The sequence below is a fragment of the Trachurus japonicus genome, chromosome 17 (genome assembly GCF_045865225.1).
Source record: "Trachurus japonicus isolate A0001 chromosome 17, Traja_1.0".
In the NCBI taxonomy this organism is placed as follows: Eukaryota; Metazoa; Chordata; class Actinopteri; order Carangiformes; family Carangidae; genus Trachurus; species Trachurus japonicus.
This window is the reverse complement of record NC_140923.1, coordinates 13,686,238-13,703,160: the sequence shown is the minus strand read 5'-3', so window position 1 is coordinate 13,703,160 and position 16,923 is coordinate 13,686,238. Positions and strand designations below refer to the sequence as shown.

General features: G+C 40.9%; 1 protein-coding gene across 1 annotated transcript; it reads right to left on the bottom strand.

Annotated features, from left to right (window-relative positions):
- Window positions 1-15,904, bottom strand: LOC146970264 (vesicle-associated membrane protein-associated protein A-like). The gene is made up of 6 exons (XM_085803894.1): window positions 15,814-15,904; window positions 8,943-9,095; window positions 7,284-7,387; window positions 4,967-5,047; window positions 2,618-2,803; window positions 1-845 (listed from the first exon to the last, which is right to left on the bottom strand). Exons 1-6 carry the CDS (start codon window positions 15,869-15,871, stop codon window positions 687-689), a joined length of 741 nt encoding a protein of 246 aa, XP_085660020.1. The 5' UTR covers window positions 15,872-15,904; the 3' UTR covers window positions 1-686.
- Between the last annotated feature and the right edge of the window lie 1,019 nt (window positions 15,905-16,923).

Genomic DNA, 16,923 nt, shown 5'->3' with positions numbered 1-16,923 from the left:
GTGAGGAAAAGGAAAAGATAGAAATGTACAAGGAGGAGGCACCTTTATCCCCAGCTGGACCTGACCATTCGGAACAATCCAAGACGAGAAGTAGAAATTACAAACCGAACAAAATTTACTTCAGAGGAAATCCAGCAACAGGTAGCAATGTCATTTTGATGGAAGTTTGTTTCCTTTCTTTGTTTAAAAGGATTTAAAACAACATTTACAAGACACCTAACGTTCCATTCAATTCCTATTAAAAACAACAGAGAGAGAAAAAAATCTAATCTTTTTGACTGCTTCGTTTTGCCCCACAATTCGTTCTAGGCGCACCTTTCCATGTCGACTGATAGTATACATCTTTCATTTCATTGTCCCGCCACATTACCTGTATCATCCAGCCATCGGAAAAAAAACAAAACAAAAAAAAAACAACTGAAATTGAACAAATAAAACAAAAAAAGAGGGAGAGGGGAGGAGCAATCATTTTGTTTGTCGCCGTTCTTTTCTCATCTGTGTGTGTACTAACCGTGTGAGATTGTAAAAAGGCGACGCCTTCGAATGATGCTGTACAGATGTGTTCACTGTAGGCCACACTACCAATGATATGGCAAAGTCAACAGAAAGACTTGTTGGTTTTTTCCAGGCCTTTTTTACTATTCCGGAGCTGGGGCGGGTGATACGGCTGGCATGCATCTCCCAGTCTACAAGATGAACTTCCCTAGGAAGAAACCGATGAAGATGGCTGCTATGACAACGACGAGGGAGGGCAGGGAGGTGGTGGCTTCTCGGCCGAGGAGGCTGGTTGAGTTTGATGTCATGTGGTCCGAGCGGGGTACCTTTCTCATTCTGACGCCATCGTCCTGAAACACACATGAAAGGGCATGAGGACTGAGGAGCAGGGAGGGAAAAAAAGATCAATGTAGTGAAGTCGCAAGTATGTTAATGCTCAGATAAGGGAACGGAGATCAAACACTAGGATGAAATAGATCACAGACACATATAGACCCTATTTACACCTGCTGTTAAAGGGATAGTTCAACATTTTGGCAAATGGGCCCATTGCCATAATCCCTATAGTCATAGCAGTAGGTTCGTTACCTTTAATTGTTGGTGCAAGCTATTTTTAGAACGGCAGAGCCATGAGCTGTTCAGAGCTACGCTACGGAGGCTAAGGGGATTTCTTGGTTTCCCTCATCAAACTCAAATACTCAATCCAACAACTCCAAAACGCTCTCGTGGACGAATTATGACCTGCACATTCACCACGCTATGAGATAATAACACAACGTTCCCATGAGCCTCCGTAGCGTAGCTCTGAGCAGCTTGCAGCTCTGCTCCGCCGTTCTAAAAATAGCTTGCACCGACAATTAAAGGTAACGAACCTACTGCTATGACTATAGGGATTATGGTAATGGGCTAATTTGCCAAAATGTTGAACTATTCCTTTAACGTGTGATCTGTATCTGGGTAAAGAAAACAACACGGCAGGTGTGAATCTTCTCATAAGGCACTGCGATCATTTCAGGTGTCTTGTCTCAGTGTGTGTGAGTGGGTTTCAGGCTTTTCAATCTGAATTCAATCAGACTTGTTGACATCCCCGCATGGCGACAGGTCAGATGTACGAAAGTGGAAAAGTAACTTCTCTCTCAAACACTTTTTAAATCAATTTCTTTCATCGCTTTTCATTCATCGTGGATCATCTCTCTATGACAGCAGACTTCTGTGTGTCTGTGGAACAGGGATTCATACTCTGGCTTCTGGCTGTGGTCATATGATGTGGCGTGGGGTCTATTTTGTTTCAGTTCATTCATAATCTGAGTTTAGACTTCCTGTAGTATGAGTAATGCAGCTCGAGTCAGGAAGCCTGCGGGCGCCACGGGCCACGTCCGTCCCCTCACATGACTTTCCTCCTTCGCTTCACTCTGGTTCTTCAGTAACAGTTTTTCAGCCCGACAGCCTTTGACCTCAGACCGGCTGCTGTGCCAACCTCGTTAGCAGACTGGGATCCAATTAAGCACAAATTGAACTGAATATAATTACTGTGTTGACACCTATTATTTTTAAACTGCTGCTTTCCTAGATATTGTGAATAACGTCACATTATCGTATGTAAACGGGGTCAAAAAGTTTAGAGGACACATCCCATCCTCACTGCATACCAGTGATATTCTGTCATTAAAACTTCAACACATCGTATACATCTCTTGCACACACACATACACACCCTTTTGGTGATGTCACACCACAAGTCTTAAACCAATAAAGATCAGCTTCCTCTTCACTGAGCTGTACAACTCCCTCTTTAGCTTACTGGTATTGATAATAAATCAAGATTCAAAAAGACACTCAACAAAGATGTCATGCATAAAGAAATCATATTTTGAGCAACTTCTTACCTGCTTTTAATAAGCTAGGCTATTTTAAAGGCTTTCATCCTATTTGTTATACTAATTATAAGGGATTGTTTGACTTAATTGTTCGTTTTCTTTAAACAGACCCCAGGAAGAATAGTCCTCACCAAAGTGACGACTAATGGGTATTCATGTACAAATAAACAAAGTGGTTTCCTGGTTAATTTGATTTGAATGTAAACTACAGGACGTTATAAATGTTAGTTTTCAGCAGGTCTCACCTTTAGTTGCCGGTTTTCCTCGGCCAGCTTGTTCATCTCGGCCTGCAGCCTCTTGCACTTCTCCTGCACCTTCTTCATCTCCGTGTCGTCCAGCGAGGCGGCGGCGGCGGCGGGCACCATGGCCGCTGCTGGGTCGGACTTTGCAGAGTTCATCACCGGGGCCGCTTTGGTCGCCTCCACGTCATTCTGCCCCCGACAAAGAGAGAGAGAACCGCTGAAGTGAAATCCAGCGTGGCCCGAGCTAAGTAGGGAGGTTAGCCTCGAGACGGGAGCCGGTGCCAAAAGAAAGGCAGCGTTGTCCCGAGGCCCAGAGGCTCACAGTGGCAGATCAAAGAGACCAGGGAGGAAATGCATCCCTCCAGAAGTCGTGTTTGATGTGGCTTTGTTCTGTGGGGCAGACAACGTGACGGCACGAGGGAACCAGGGGGCTTTGTAATAAAAATACAACAACTGTACTGTTGATGCAGGACGACAATCGGCACGCAGACGGTGTGTAAAGATACTTTCCCCTTTGTGCCTTGAACCGAGGAAGGAACTTATAAGTACATGTGATTTTAATGACTAAATGACTCTATACAGTATATATATATATATATATAGCAGGCAGGCAGGCAAACGTCAGGATGTTCAATCATAAATGAACAGGACTGTGTGTACCAGACACATTCAACAGTTTTCTTTTCTGCCTGATAGACGAGTGGGTGAGTTTGTTTGATGCACCTGATGCACCTTCTCTGCTTCCGGCTGCGGGTGTGACAGTTTGTGATACTAGAGCTATGACACAAACTTTTAAAGGTGACATATTATGGAAATATCCCTTTTTGAAGGCTCTGGTGTTTGTCTTGCCTTCTGGCTCCCAGAATGTGAGAATTGACCAAAACATTCTGTAATGTGCAGGCTTTCTAGGTTGAAATCCACATGGTTTTACGAGCTGTTCCCTCAGTTGTCTTCCAGTGATGTCACTAGGATTTGAATTTGCATAATACCACCACCCCTACCTGGTACCAGAAGAAGGGGCGGGGCGGGGCAAGCAGTGGTTCATTTGACATGTCTTTAAAGGGATAGTTCAACATTTTGGCAAATTGGCCCATTGCCATAATCGCTATAGTCATAGCAGTAGGTTCATTACCTTTAATTGTAGGTGTAAGCTATTTTCAGTACGGCGGAGCGCAGCAGCTGGCTGCTCAGAGCTACGCTATGGAGGCTAACGGAATTTCTTGGTTTCCCTCATTAAACTCATCAAATTCAACATCCCAAAACTCCACAGCGCTTTTGTAGACAAGTTGTGACCTGCACAACCACCACGCTATGAGATAATGACGGAACAATACGAAACGGAGCCGTTTTCGAGGTAAATTCATACAAAACCGCTGATGCGCGTTGCGTTCAGGGACAGTTTTTCAGCAAGCAGTCTCCGTATTTACACTGTATTTACCTCGAAAACGGCTCCGTATAGCGATTATGGCAATGGGCCAATTTGCCAAAATGTTGAACTATCCCTTTAAGACACCTGGGAACTATTTTAATTTGTGGGAAGGGGGCATAACATGTCTCCTTTAACACTACAAAAACCTTGCACCTCAACCTACATTTCAGCAATATAATATTACAACTGCTTTAGTTTACACGGTTGCGCATTACGATTACGTGCATGCTACACGTGCCACGGCGGAGAGCAGACACCGCGCTGACTCAGCGGTCCACAGATCCGCCCTGTGGCTGCCGAGTGGAAGCTAAATCTGTCCGGTCCTGGTGCCACTTTCACCTGAACTGCGAGGCCCTGCTTATCCTAAATCCTGATTACAGCGAGGGGCCCCGTTCATACAGTGGCCCCCGTGTCCACAGCCGACTTAAAACCTAATGCCATCAAACATAATAGCCCTGTAATAAAGCCCATGTTTGTGAGGCTTATAATGTAATTAACATATTCAGGTATTTATTCAGCTGTATGGTTATTTTGAGGCTACGTTATTCTAAGTGTTGTCTTGGAAACACTTAACACAAAACACTTCACCATTATTTCACTCTTAGGAAGTTGTATATGAGACACAGTAAAGTATTTTCGATAGAGGAAGAATATTGAAGAGAGTGCAATAGCAAAGAAATGCACAAAATAAAGAAAAAAATGATTAAGCTTCTGTTTTATATCCTTTTTTCTCTCCACACCACATGACAAATTGGGCGCTTTCTACTAATTTCAAATTATGGCTGTGAATGTGAATGTGTTTTCTAATGTTTTTTGTTTCTATGAAAAGCCATGCTATTTTATTCAACAAAATGAAACCTCAGGTTTACGATTAAAGTTATGTGGAAATGAGCCGTTTTTCGACGTTCAGCGGCGCCTCTTACCACTTTATCGTTTTCAGAAGGCAGCTCGAAGACACATCTCAGCTTGGAATCCATGAGATCATCGGGTTTTGCATCTTTCCACTGGTGGAGATGAAAAATGGGCATGTTATTCATCAAGTCAAACTGCTAACAGCTGGAATCTATCCACACACACACACACATAGACTTCAACCTACTCCATACTGTTCATACACAATGCAGCTTTGAATCTACAGAAATTACATGAACATAAAACATGCACAGCTTCATTTAAATGCAGTTATAACCTCAGACACATTTTCCTACAAAAGAATCGCCACAGACTGACTGAAGTGTACTTTTTTTTTCCCCTTTTGGTTTTAGGTCTGCATTTTTAAAATGACAAATTTCCATAAAGTCAGCTCCCTGACTCTGAGACATGTGATTTTATACACACTGTGACAAATGTGTTTGTAATAAAAGTGCTCATAAAAGCACAGAATTGCTTAATGGCCGAGTAAAAGTACAACACAAAGCGTACAGCAGCGCTATGGAAGGAATTTATCTGACTCAGATCAGTGACCTTGCTGGATTCCTGCTCACTTATCAGGGCCAGTCAGACCTTTGTTCTTCCACACTTCCTGGATTTTACTTCTCATTCAAGACAAGCCAGTTCATGAACAGGACTGCAGGGTATGTGTTTGTGTGTGTCTGAGTGTGTGTGTTTTATTGCCTGACTGAGCCTTTGCTGTCCTCCAGTGGTCGACAGGAGAATGCATCTCAATTTATTAAACACTCTGCCACAACTGCTCTCTGCAAGGGCTCAGATTGGTTAAATACCTCAGCTGAATTCAATGGGCTTTATGCACAGCTCCACTACTTCCTGAAATAAGCCAGCTCCTTTATTTCCTGTCTTACATTATTGGACAAACTGATTAATCCAGGTGTGTCTGACCATTGTAGTGAGGTCAGACACACCTGGATTAATCAGTTGGTCCAATAATGTAACACAGGAAATAAAGGAGCTGGTTTATTTCAGGAAGTAGTGCAGCTGTGCATAAAGCCCATTCAATTCAATTTAAACACTTTATTGTCATCATACAGGTGCATGACGTAATTGCAACTCCTGAACGGTGCATTAAATAGATAAAAACAAGAAAGGTCTGTACAAGAATTAAGAATTGAATGCCAATATTCCCATCAAAGTCACAGATCAACTTCCAACATCTGTTTTTCATTGATTTGTATTTAGAATATAATTAATGGAGCACTTGTATTGTCAAATATGGGATTAACATTTGATCATGCCCATTTTAATCAACCAAAAGGTATGTAATGTAAGCATGATACCAAATCCTGTTGAAAATGTATTATATTCTTTGCTCCTCACTCAAACACACTGAGCAGCTCATGCTACAACAGTGTGTAGTTCGCTGTAGATGCGTCCAGTGTTTTTTAATCAAGGTTTATTTATTGAAGATTTTCACGATGTATTAAATACAACAATACAACACTCCATTCAGTCTAATGCCAACTACCCAAACACCCACACATCAGACCCACACACTGAATTTAAGTCAGTTGTTTAGCATGATTGCCAAAGAGGCAGAAACAAATATAATGGGGTTACCACTCCCTGCCTCCATTCGGCTGCCTAATTGCACAGACTCTCAGAGCAGCAGACCGTTGGAGGAAATATCTTATCATATCTAACCTAAGATATTGCATAACCTGTTTGATCCAATGAGAAAACATATGGGGGAGAAAGGGTCACTCCTTCTCAACAGTATGAGCTGCCGGGCTGACAAAGTGCAGAGGGCCGGCATGTTGCACTGCTCAGACGTGCACCCTGTGGTGCAACACAAGAAAAGGAATGAGAGCGGTGGATCCTTTAGTATTTTAAAGAGTATTAAAAATGTACTGCCAGGGCTGACAGACATGTAGTAGTGATGGACATGTCCAGAACATATGTAATATGCTTGCTGTGGTTTGCTTGCATCTGTCACATCTAGCTTTTGCTCTAATTCTAGACAATCTGAACTTTGAGCAGTGAACAGCAACATAGTGGCAAACGCATGATGCATTTGGAATATGATATGTCCATTTAAATCCTCTTCCTATTTATTTGAAATTTGATCTGAAAGCGTCAAGTTGTACATGAACTGTGTCTTTTTGCAGAAGTAAAAAGAAACTTTTGGCTATAAAATAAATCAATGAGCCTTATGCATGGACTAATATATGCATGCATGCTGTTGTGGGTTATCTCATTTTTCACCACAAATAATGTACAAAGATGACTGACACGCAGAGTATGATCGTTGAAGACAGTTTCATGGAGTTAATTAAAAAAAACACTTACCAGTGCATCCATGTCAGGGACATTTGCTGGGGCAAAAATTGTCTGCACCATAAATTTGTGTTTACTTTTCTCATTGGGGTCATAGTCAAAGGGCTGCAGCATGACTGTGAATGAAAGATAAAAATGATGTTAGGAGACTGAAGCAAAGGCAAAGATACACAAACATGGATTTAGAATTAATGAAAATTTTTCGACTCAACCCACTCCATGTAAAAAGTTAAATCTGTATAAATCAAAGCCTGTCCACTCCTATCCTCTCCAACTTGCAGAGGGAACCTAATTCTAAACAAAGGAATCGTTTAAGCTCAGTACCTTCACACAATTTGCAGGACAACTGTCCTGAATAAGAGTCCATTATGAACCATAAACCAAGTTACAGTAGCCAGAATTGGGGTTAATTTGACCTTAAAAAGCTGAATGAAAACCTAATTTGCCAGCAGCTATATTTACATGCAAACAATCAAATAATCTCCACTAATCAGGGGAAGGCAGTGCTCCAATTAAGACATGTTCCCTGGGTACTTGAAGGGCTACTCCATTGACAGTCCCGTTGTACAGTGTAGCTGCATTTAACCTTAAATCCAATACTTCTGTGATGTCATGTGTTAGGACCTTGTGGTCGCGTTTGTGTGACTGCTGCAACTAGAATTAGCACCTCGTGGTTGAATGCCTCCACCAACCAAGTGCAGTTGTGTTTAATTAAGACTCGTGGCCAAAAAACATGTCGTGACCCTGACCTTTTCACTATCGAAATCTAATCACTTCATCTTCCAGTCCAAGTGAATGTTTGTGCCAAATCCAAAGAAAACTTTCCTCCGGCCATTCCTGCAATCATGTCTTCTCAGAGCCAAAAACATGTTTTGTAGGATTAATGTGACCTCCACCTTTGACCACCAAAATAATATACTTGATCTAGCCCCGAGTCCAAGTTAACCTTTATCCAAAATTAAAAAGACATTTTGTTACCGAGATATTGCACTCTTGAGAATTGGTAAGACGACCTGAAAACATAAAACTAACTCAACTCAAATTCCTTACCTGAGTAAGGAAAAGGAGAAGACAAGCCAAGTTTGTTTACTACTACTACTTTACTTGCCTGGCGCCTTTATGACAGTACAGCTTGATTACTGCTGTACATATAAAATACAGAAAATAACCTTCCAAAATATATTTCTCAGCTGTTTTGTCTCTGACATTCATGATTTTTCCTCTGAAGTCTATTCTAATTATTGTAAAAACGCAAAATCCTACAATAACTGTCTTTGCCGAGTAGCCTTGTCTTTACAGAGTCTATATGTCTCTTCTGTAAATAATGTAAAACCAATGTTGACAGTTACAGCCTACTGTTGGAGAGGTTAGCTCACATTCAATATGTACACTACGACACAGGGACGGTGAAAACTGCTTCCACAGATCACAGCTTGGGTCTTTCACACCTCAGCTTCAACTCAGTGGACACATTGGATTGTGAACTGCTGGTCTTTCATATTCAGAAGCTTCGACTTCGCACATGGTTGTGTTGAATTGTGACAAAATTGAGCGGCATCTCCCTGACCCAGTTTGCCTCTCAGGTTTTCTGCAAAATTTTGTGGACCAAGGCAAAGTTTGTTCACCAACTTTACAGATATGGACAGTGATAAAGTGTTGTTAAAAACTTACCAGAGATGATGACAGCTGCGCCGGGATCGATGATGCCACTGTTTGGCCGTACACAGTACCTGCGTGGCGCCGTCGTCTTCACTTTGAAACACACTTTCCTGTCAGAAGGGTTCTTCAGTTTGAGGTTGGTGGTGACTACATCTGTGAAAGGACCTGAGGACAAAACAAAGTGGATTATTATTTCTGTTTTCAAGAACACTCTGTCCCTGGCTGCACCAAAAAATGAAAATAAAAATATGAAAGCAGCAAAAAATAATCTTGAAGCCAAATTTCTCTTTAAGAAAACACAAAGCAGTTCAGTCCTTCACTTTAACTGGTATGTCTCGACTATGATTAAGCACTGAATTAGCATTTAAGGAAATATCTTGGGCTAGTTGCACCACAACCGGGCTGAAAGTTTCATGCCGCAGCAAAAATCTGCAAGTTTAACACAATTTTTCAGTGAATTGGTTGCATTTAGAAAACCAGACAATGTTGGCCCATGTCTAGTGTCTAGTGTCTAGAGTGAGATTGCAGAAATGAAAGAATTTCCATGTTTCATGCTACACCTGGAAGACAGATAGGCCTACAGTGTTGTGGTGCCACAGTTCAAAAAGAAGGCTGGAAAGATTGAGTTAAAAAATACTGTCGGGCTGTAACTCAATTAGGCCCACATAATTAAGAAGCTTAATCGAATAGTGAGTTCCTTGGCTTGAAGCTGGATTCCAGTTTTATTGTAAATATTCTAAAATTGGCATATATGAATTCCCCAACATACAAATACAAATTAATTTATTAATCCCTAAAGGGAAATTAGACATTGACATTGATATGTTAATATTCACTGCTATACAGTTGATTCAATTATGACAAAATTATTTTCCTAGTATTTAAAAAAGCATGCCTAAGATTATCTCTCAAGCAGCACTTTTCAGATATTCCAGTTATTCCCATTTGTAAGACAAACTGTGCATAGTTTAAAGAGCAAGAGAGATAGCTGTGCTTAAAAAGTGTTGCCTTTTGCAATATTAAAAATGGATGTTAAACATATCATTCACTGCGACGCAAGGGCTTCATCTATCAATGATGAGATGTTCATGAGAATTGGTATCTACGAAGCTTCCCCCCAACATGTGCATCGTCCTCCAGAGGGATCGGGCCAAACCACCTGAATGAATTAAGATTTTCCCCCAGACGGCTAATTTCATATAGATGTCCCATGTTCATATTGGAAATTAGGGTCCTGTCCCAGTCAGGTCATATATCAGGAGATCAATAGCTGGGTCTCCATCTTGTGACAGAGCTGGCTTCAAATTAGGTCCTTAACCATGGTCAGCACCATCCAGCTTTGATGAGCCATGACATGTCGAAAACACAAGTGGACGCCAAGTCAGAGGTACCCTAAATTTGATCAGCACAATTAGCCTGGGAGCCTGAAAAAAAAAAAAAAAGAAACATGTCCCATGATGCATGGTGATCCCACATCACACCATGCTATAGGTGAGGTCTACTGGTGTTACCGGCATCACCATCTGTAAGATTCAAATGAATGCTTGATGGACAAATTATAAGTAAAACGTGAGTTTCATGGATCCTTTGGACACTGATACAATGATCTGATTTCAGGGGGTGAGTTATGGTTATTGCCTCATTTCCGGATCACACTCTTATGGGATGTATCCGATACAAACTCTTGGAAGAAAATAATCGTTTTTTCATTTGCATCATGCACATTCTTGGATTATGTGGCATTGAAATGGATTGGTTGAGTTTAATAAAGTTTGGTTTTGATTTTGTACTGAGACATGTAAATTAGCTGGTAGCTAAATCTAGTACAAAGCCTCTTTCCTCCTTCTGAGATTAATATTTCGTACATGGTCCCTGATATAAATAAATTTAATAAAAAGATATGAGGTTATACTCTGGCCTGTCTACCTTGGAAAACACCCTAGATGTATTTTAAGTTTTTTATGAATGGAAAATGATTCGTTCCATTGTTAGCCAAATCATAAATTTTGTGCAAAACAACTATAAAATATTAAAAGGTCAGGTCGCTCCAACTAGCAAGGCTCCAGTTCCTTTTCTCATTTAATCTCATTTCATGATACTTCAAAATGAATGCTTTCGTACTAAATCATGATCAGGTGTCTCTTGTGTCCTGGCCTTTGGGAGTAGTACAAAAATCTTAATCCATAACACAGACAGTGTATTTAGTTATTCATTCAACACTATATGGTGGAGATTTGCCCAAAGGAGTTACTATTCAAACATTTTCTACCTTCTATACCATTTCCAGCTTGGTTTGGTTTAAGCTCTGGAGTTCACAAAGCACTACATTCAGCCTTGCTTCAACAACCAGTGCTCGGAGAGATAAGAAGCAGTGCATGACCAGATTGGAGCGGCTCCACCCAGCTAAAGCTAACATGTACATGTAGCTTTACGGTGATGACTGGGGCGTTGTTTTCAGCACAGGTGCGTCACCAAAACATTCCTGGAAACCTGAAAAACCTTGTCACCGGTGGTACTGCATTTGCCACATCTCTCACATTTATCAGCAACCTCTGTACCAAATACCTGAAGTGTGTTTGTACAGTATTTATGAGGTGGTGAACTTTGTGTTTACAATACCGGTAATTGATTTTGTTCAGGATGCAGCGTTTTATCCATTGTCATCCTTTATCTAGTGAACATAAATGGAAGATAATGTTAACAGCAGCTCTGATGCATAGGAAATCAATATCCATATCATTGATCAGGTATTGTGTTGGTTATCAGCTGTTTCTCCTGACCTATGCAACATGCCTCAAAGAGGAAACAGGGCTTTTTAGATAACACACCACACATACCAGCATCACCTGCTCCAGAAATGAGACTAATGAGATAAAAATACTGACTCTGCTTACTCATCAGACCTTCCTCTGTTACACACACTCTACAAAGACACACAGACTAAAAAGCCTTACTGTGATATGCTACTACAAAAATCAGGTTGACTGAGATGGATTTCTACTCTCTGTGTGTATTTTACACGCTGTGTGCGTTACTAAAACCAAGACTGAGGCAGATAAAACACTGAAGAGCAGTTGTGCGCATCGGATGTACGCCCACATTGCCTGCATCCAATTGCCTAACTCCGAGATGCCACCTTTGCTCAGGCAGCGTTAGTACAGTTTCTCTCATCTTGTTGCATGTGTGCTGAGTTAGGGTCCCCCAGGCCAGTCCTGCGCTAAAAATACCAGCCAAGGAAAGGAGGGCTGCCCCCTCTAGCTTGCTGGAGGAATCCCAGCAGAGGCTCTAAAACAGACCAGCTCTCAGATACATGCAGACCGATTTAGCTCCGTCTCTGTGACAGTTAAGGAGCGGTGGTCATCTCTTCCTTCTCCTCATATTGCCTCTCGAAAGACCACACAGGAACCATTTCATTTTCCTCCGTGTTCCTGTCCAAACGCCACGATCCGCTCTCTTTCAATTTAGCGGTTTGGATTAGATTTGATTACTCTCACATTTCATTTCATGCCGGATCATACCGCGGGTAAACAATAAGTCTGAGCCAAAAGGGCAAACACCAAAGTCTTCGCATAACATGCTGCATTCACACTAAAGCCTGCAAACACAAGTGGTTAAAACCAGGAGAATTCAAATTGTTCTGGAGATTGGTAGGATAAGTTGAAAGTTATCCTCCTACTAAGTAGAAATACCAATATATTTGCAACTGTTTTGCATTCTGATTTACATATTGACCTGTTGTTGTCTCTAAAAAGGCAGCCATTCCTATTCCTTGAACATTATATCATACATATTCTGATGATGGTGCAATAGGGGTGGTTTATTAATGTGTATCAGCATTAATATTAACTTTGTCATAACTTTGCAATTTAGCCTTGCATCCAATCCAGTACACAACAGGCTAAAAGTTTAATCTGATGATGAGGGAAAATGTAAACCGTGTGACTGATCGGTAATCAGAAATTTCTTCAATCACGTAAAATGAGGAGGTTCATGATCAGATTATGATGAACCATGTCTCTGCCATCAGACTGTCAATACCAATTTGAGGTTCAGTTAAAGGACAAACATTCTTTTATGCGATATGGTTGAACTCTTGACCCCTCCCTTTAAAATCTTTATGTATCCAATACAAACTGATTGAGGCGGCCTCTAAAAAAATTCAAGTAACCATTGTGACTGCTACATTTTAAATTGATATCGGTTTCATGTATTTTCACCATCAATTTCAGTTAGCGCCTGCATGTCAAACACCTTTCACTCCACTTACGTCACAGGTCTGATGTTAGAATGACGTCACACCTGCACTGACCATGATCCAGTCGGACAAGTTTGTGGATTATTCTTGGTGTTGCTTCCTTAATGTTGGCTACGACGGTTGATAACGAACTAGGAGGTATGTGACTGCAGCAGCATCTTGTCACACAGATATTCAAGATGAACAGGAATCTGCGTGCAACTGATTTTAATAATTTTAAGACAAAAGTGCTAACAGTGTATTGCGACAGCTTTCACTTCTATTGATGCACAGAGCAGCCATATTGGATGGTAAGGACAAGGTTGGTGAGGCTCTTTAGACTTGACAAGTCACAAATCTGACCCCTGGAGATATTCCAGTTAAAGTTTCCCACTGGGAACATGGAAAGCCTGACGTTCCTGTTCAAATAGAACGCATCTATTCATCACCCAAAATCTGACATCTTATGATGCAGCCAGAGAAATAACAGAGGCAGAACTAAACATTTCTCCTGATTCAAGCCAACCTGACCAGTTTATTCAAGTCAGGATTAAAAAAAACACTTTTCCTATTTAGACTCTATTTTGCTTCTTAGCCTGTGGCCAAGTTTAGGATCCATAATGGGCAACGGTGTGTTAAGGTGTGACAGATCAGTTTCACAGAGTACACTTCATCACCAAAACATGACAATGACTATACCCCACCCGAAACTATCCTGCGGGCCAGGTATTTGTACTAGTGACCTTTGTAACAATCCTGTCAAGTATAGACTACAACCCGTCCCGTACCCACCCATACCTAGTGGTTACTAACAATCAGCCTCTCAGAGTCAGCAAGACAATAGGCTGTAAGACTCCTGCTTCTAAGTAAGACAGTGGTACATTCAGCAAAAACAAAACAGTGCCTTCAGGCAATAATGTCTGCAGCACAGACATAGATTACTAACTGGGACAAATTAAAAAAAAAATGCTGAGAGGAATTCTGGGTCAAAATGAATAATGGCTGTCACAAATAGACCAGCTGCTGGGATAGTCTGTTTAAAAAAAAAATACTACTTACTAGCTACACTGAAACTTGTAGACAACATACATCAGCATAATTTAGTTTTAGCCTTCCCCCAATTACTTGAAGTGGTCAGTTAGTTAACGACGACGACGACGACGACAGCAACAGTTAGGAGTTTACAAATGTCACAAACTTAAAGTAACTTCATCTGTGAGTTTCTACTGTCCTGATACGTGGGTAATAGTAATTCTAGGTCAAAATGAATAATGGTTATCACAAACAGACCAGCTGCAGTTTTTTTAAAAATGCTACTAGCTACACTAAAACTTGTAGACTACATACATCAGCATAATTTAGTGTTAGCCTTCCCCCAATCACTTGAAATGGTCAGGGAAGCTAATAACAACAGCAACAGTTGGGAGCATATAAATGTGACAAACTTTAAGTAACTTCATCTGTGGATTTCTACAGTGGATGACAGGTGGATAATAGGTCTGTAACATGCAAAAAAAAGACAGTTTATTGATGGAGGGTAACCAGAAATGTAGCTAGTTAAGACCTCAACTTTTGCATTAGCATTAGCAAGGCTAGCCTAGCTACAGTTGGCCAACGAAGGAATGACACATCGCTGAACACCGTTTTATCACTTCCAGGCTATCAGCTATCAGCTATCAGCTGCCCTCGAATATTTTTGAATCACTTTGGCTTCCTATAACTTACATACAAAAAACAACAACCACCACCACAACATCGTCTCCAAAGACAACGTTTACATATTTTGTTTGAGTATTTACACAGCTAACCAAACGTTAGCAACATAGGCTACATCTATAAACGTTCCAATATCTGACGGTTAAACAATGAACATTCCAATATCTGACGTTTAAACATAAACATTCTGATATCTGACAGCAACCCAAACGTTCCAATATCTGACGGTTAAACATAACGTTACACGTTTTATATCTGACAGTTTGCCAAACGTTGGGACTGTGGCTCGTTAACATTACAACGTTTTTACGCTGGTTGGCCAAGTTTGTCATCCCTTTTGCTTGTCATGTCAGTCACTACAACAGTTTGACATGACAAAGTGTGTGTATGGTGGAGGTGTGTCAAGTTATACGCTTCATTTGTCGCTAAAAAAAATAATAATTTCCTTCCATTTTTAACGTCCGGGTTAGGTTATATGATGAGCAGTCAGTGGGCATTTTCTCAAGGAACAGCCAGAGAAGAGAGCTTCCAAGAAAACAACAACAACAGTTTGCTGCTGCTGCTGCTAAACAGTTAAAACAGCAACAGCATTAGCTCCTGCTGCAGTTCAAGTGACGTTATTGGTGATCACTTTTTTTATTATAATTATTCCGTTTTACGCCCACACAGTCAGCTGCCCCCACATTCTTCCACCACCACTTCGCTTTGCTAGGTGTTGTCATAAAACGGGAGACCGTCCAGCTGCACGCCACGCCGGCTTATCCACGTCACTACAGCGCCAGGCTAACAGCGGCCCATCTCGTCTCTGGCTAACTTAAAATGGCGGTGAATGCTAGCTGGCTAGTTAGCAACGAAATTCGCTTGAGGGAGTGTGAAATCGTTTACTCCCGAACTTCATTCAAGAGGTTTTTTTTCTCCCCCCAATCCACCTACCTTTAAATTTGAGGTCGAAGGCAGGGTCAAGGACAAGGATCTGTTCCAACTTTGACATTTTCTAAGATGAGGGGAGGGGGATGCACTTGATGATGTCGGTATCGGGGAGTAAACTGACAAGTGGAATCCTGGATCCCCTGCTGCCACCACTGAGTCAAATGCTGACTGAGCTCTGCTGCGAACGAGCATGTGGGTACAAATACTTGAACGCGCGGGTGCACAGCCCTGTTGCGCGCCCTCGTGGCTCAGATGTGATTATAGTACAGTAAACTAATTACACATCATGTTAGGAGTCTGAAACACGTAAGAGGGGGAGAAAAAACACTTTATGAAATGACGCGACTCCTGATTATTATTTTATTTTTATTTATTTTTAATGGTTCTTTTTTCAAGTATCAACAAACAATACAGCCTACTGGTGTTTATTTTCAAATTTTTATCTCAGGTGGCCCACAAAAACTCAGATCAATATAAATGTAGGTCTGGACGATTTGAGATTTGTTATTATAAACAATTTAACCAATTTCTTAGAATATAAACTCTGGGTAATCCATCCTAATCTTACAAAGAAACTCAGCATGAAGAACTAGTTTAGAAATTGTTTCAATAGGCTATTGATTTTGTTTGTTGTAAAAATTGTGTTTTATTAAATTGCCTCCATTTCTTTTTCCTCAGAGTCAAATAATCAACACTAGGTTGAATTGTTTCAACCTTATAAAGGCTAGATAATTGCTACAACCAGCAATTATCTGCTTTACCAACAGCTCTGACAAAAGCTCTGTAATAATCAATTGTTTAATTATTAACTGGCAAGAATAGTAAATATGCTCATCAATTATTCCTTGGCACTCAAGTTAACTATTCAAATATTTTAATTTTGTCTGAGTAACTGTCAACAACCACTCAAACTATGAGTTTACCATCCATAAAAAAGGGGGGAAACTAATCAACTCTTTGTGTATTGATCAATCAACTAATCAGTTCAGCTCTAGAGTACTGGTGTGTCAGGGGAAATAATGAGGCATCCGTCTACAGTGGGGGGTTGCTATAGGACCAAGAGGTTAATCCGAGCATGCTTAGTTCAAGTATGATGGCTGGATTACCGAATAG